Source organism: Anopheles coluzzii, chromosome 3 (assembly GCF_943734685.1).
Source record: "Anopheles coluzzii chromosome 3, AcolN3, whole genome shotgun sequence".
NCBI classification, from domain to species: Eukaryota; Metazoa; Arthropoda; class Insecta; order Diptera; family Culicidae; genus Anopheles; species Anopheles coluzzii.
The window spans coordinates 80,507,627-80,511,470 of record NC_064671.1 but is presented as its reverse complement, the minus strand read 5'-3'; the positions used below and the strand labels follow the sequence as shown (position 1 = coordinate 80,511,470).

Here is a 3,844-nt window from a genome sequence, read left to right as displayed (position 1 = left end):
CAACGAAATTCTCCCGCCACCCTCACCCCCCACTGCACATTGAACGACGGTACAGAAAAGTGTGTGTGTTGTATTTGTTGGGTGTATGTTTTTTGAGCTTCTAAAATGTCCTTATTTTGCAAGGACAGGAACACACGTCTCGGACCCAAGCTTGCTTATCCTTTATGGTTTGTTTTAGGGCGTTGTTTTTTTATGATCTGCTTTCAAGTAGATGTAATTTTGTTACAATTCACCTTATAAATGTGTAATAATCAAGAATATTAATCACATGATGTGTTTATACCATTAATATTAATCAATAATCAATTAGGTGTGGAAATTGTGTTTACAAATTTATGAAATTCTTCGTTTTGTTTTGACGATGGAGTGGAGTACGAGTCTATCGCAGAATCCATTCCGGCCCATGGAATCAACTAATCTAGTGATGCGTTTGCAACGTCTGATACAAACTAAAGAACAGTGTGAAGCTAATTGCAGTTACGGATGGTATCGTAATTTGATGTATAGAATGTTCTACAATTATTAAATCTATCAGAGAAAAACCCATTACTCAAAGCGCACCGGATCGTATTGGGATGGGTTTGGTTTTTGGATTGAAGCATTTTAATCATACATGAGCTCTTTTATTCATAACAAAGAGTTTATCAAATAGTTTTAATATTCTTGATAATTTGTTTGCTTCTTTCGTCCTAAAGACTAACACGATCATACTGGTCTTTAAAGTCATGTCATACTACCTCCCAAACCTCTAGTTAAGTTCATCTTTCTCAATCGGGATGGGAATTGTACCACGCCGAGGCTTTACAGGTCCTAAATCAATTTACTTTATATCACTAAATAGCTAAATATCTCAATCTCAATTGTTTAATCAATCAATAATGTGACATTAATGACATTGAACCATATCCAACCCCGTAGTAACTGGCTTATTTATCGCATGTTTTGGTACAATTTAACACAAATACTAAATAACCGCCGTTATTCAAATTGAACTTGGAACGCTTCAACTCTTCCTAGAACGCTTCAGCCCTTGCGAAAACGCTTCATACTTCAAAACTAAGCCAGCTTGACCTGACCAGCTGTTTCGCACAAACAATCATAAACACTCTTTTTCAATTCAGTTTTGCCTCACGCCAACGCTATTTCGAGCACTCAACCGCATGCCGTAATCGCTACCGTCCCGTCAGCACTGCATTGGTGTGCGTGAGCTCGCGATTATTCAATCGAGAAACGTCAGAAAAGGGCGTTCTTGTTTTGAAAGAAAAAAGGGACGGCACAGCACGGAAAGTGAAAAGTTAGAATTCTACGTGTGCCCTACTAGCCCGTGTGTGCCGCGCGGAAAATGATTGCGTAAAGTTTTCCCCCGATTCGCGCGACCATAAGCGTGGTGCTGGTTTGTGTGTAGTGTTGTTTTGTGCATCGGTTTTTGCAGCCCGCAACTGTGTGTTGCCTTCCCTGCTAGGGGGGTTTGCGACATCATCCGCCCTGTTTTTTTTCAGCCCACACCAGTGTCTGCCACTCGCGCCTACGCCGTAACATGTCGTTTTCCTTCAATCCGCTCGGGCCGGGGCTGCACCCAATGCGTAAGTAATAGGGCATTGGCTTTGTATGGTGGTGTTTGTTAACTCGATTGTCTGCTTGCTTCCCTTCCACCCAGATCCACTCCTGTCCGGGGGTGGTGGTTTTCTTACCGCCCAGCAGCTCGGGGCCCCACCGCCCACGCCCGCCAATGCCGCCCTGCTAGCCGGCATCAACAACAAACCGCTCGAGTTTAAGCTGAAACCGGTCCAGAACGGTTCCGGCGCGGCACCGATGGAGCTGGAAACGGTGGCCGAGCGGGAAGCGATCAAGGACCATGGTGGCAGTGCGCTGGCCGCCATGGAAAAGGCACGCGAGGAAAGCATCAGCAAGAAGATGCTGGAGGAGCTGCACAAGCAGCACCAAACTGCACAGCTGCAGCATGCGAACGGTGGCGAGCTCGTGTTCAACCAGCTGCTCCAGCAGCACCAGTCTGCCGCCGCCGCTGCCGCCCACCACCACCACGGTTTCATGATGATGCCGGGCGTGATGAACATGGTCGACGGCACATCTCTGATCAGCATGCAGCCGTTCCAAATGATGGCCCCCGGGGCGGAACTGTCCAGTGCACTGGGTGGAACCGCCGCCACCGCTCAATCAGTGGCCGGCGGAGGTGGTGCTGGTGGTGCTGGTGTTCCGAGTGCGACCGCACCGAGCGCCGCCACCAACGCGGAAAAGCCACCGGCCACGGCGAAGGAAATTATTTACTGCAAAAGCTGCACGCTGTTTCCGCCGAACCCGAACGCGCCGGCACCGAAAACGATCGAGCGTCCGCCCGGCTGCCGGACGGTGTTCGTCGGCGGACTGCCCGCCGGCATGACCGAGGAGGTGATGCGGGAAATCTTCGAACGGTGCGGCGAGATCACGACCCTGCGGCTGTCGAAGAAAAACTTCTGCCACATCCGGTACGTGTACGAGGCGTCGGTCGATTCGGCCATCTATCTGTCCGGCTATCGGGTGAAGATCGGCAGCAACTTCACGTACGGTGGCGGTGGCAGCGCGGAGCCGAAGGAGCCCCCGATCTTTGGCGTGCTGCACGTGGACTATGCGCAGGCCCGCGACGACCAGTACGAGTACGAGTGTAAGCAGCGCAAGCTGCAGCGCGAAAAGCGCCACCGGGAGCGGCTGGAGGAGGACCGGTTCCGGTCGCTGTCGCCGCAGCCCGTCGTGCACTATACGGAGCACGAGGCCGGCTCGGTCGCGGAGCGGCTGAAGAACGACGAAACGTTCGCGAAGGCGGTGCAGACGCTGGTGACGTGGCTGGAGCGGGGCGACTGCAGCAAGAAGAACGCGAACAACTTCTACTCGATGATACAGAGCACCAACTCGCACGTCCGCCGGCTGCTGAGCGAGAAGAGCGTGTGCGACGAGGAGCTGAAGCGGGCCCGGGAGCAGTACCGGCGGCAAACGAAGGGCATGCTAGCACAGTGTAAGTACACGCTGGCGGTGTGGGATCAAGCGAAACGCGTGGGCTCACCGTGTTAGCTGGCATTTTTGTTAAAATTTCCCCCCAGTTTGTAACGTTACCCTACTTGCTAAGTACCTCACACTGGACCACCCACCGGGCACCGTTTCCAAACACCCCGGACGGGCTGTGCAATGTTTACGTTAGCTAGAATACTATTATTACGTACTAGTACTTACCATTATCACCTCCTGGCATATACGACATTTTACTTCTTTTGTTGCGTTTCGTATGAGTTGTGTTGCTGTGCAATCTTTCGAAGGGTTTTGCGCCCGCGGCAGAGCGATAATTGTAGGTGAACCTTTTGCTCGAAGGACAAGTAGTAGTACTCAGGACACCGCTTAGAGAATGGATGTACTATCTGGCTACGATACTCCGTAAGATCATACTTGTAGCAGGATGTTAGACTACTTTGTTCCGTCCACTTCCAACTTTACAGCTCTCACGTGTTGTTTCCGGTCTCTCGATTTGCTCTACGTCTTGCTACTTTTGTGAATGTTTTAACTCAATTTCCACCATTTCCCTCCTTTCTTTCGTCCCAAAACATTAACACTTGGGATACGTTACGTTCATATTATGATACACCACACCTGGTCAGGATCATCAAGATCACCTACACGCACGCAAACCCCTTTTTGTAGCATATTCCGTAGTACATTGAAATGGTTGCTTATAGTGACAGTGAAAGTATTGCAATGCAATAAGATCGTTTGAACAGTATCTTCAAGTGGATCACTTCTACCACTACTACTACTACTACTACCTCTACCACTACTATTACCACTACCACGGTTTCAAAGG

General features: G+C 49.8%; 1 protein-coding gene across 1 annotated transcript in view; it reads left to right on the top strand.

The window, feature by feature from the left end:
* Positions 1-1,238: 1,238 nt before the first annotated feature.
* Positions 1,239-3,844, top strand: part of LOC120955908 (ecto-NOX disulfide-thiol exchanger 2) — a 10,172-nt gene continuing 7,566 nt past the window's right edge. Inside the window, exons 1-2 of the mRNA XM_040377134.2 lie at positions 1,239-1,583; positions 1,658-3,007. Coding sequence (XP_040233068.2) covers positions 1,538-1,583; positions 1,658-3,007 — 1,396 coding nt within the window. The 5' untranslated portion in view covers positions 1,239-1,537. The remainder of the gene's footprint in view (positions 1,584-1,657; positions 3,008-3,844) is intronic.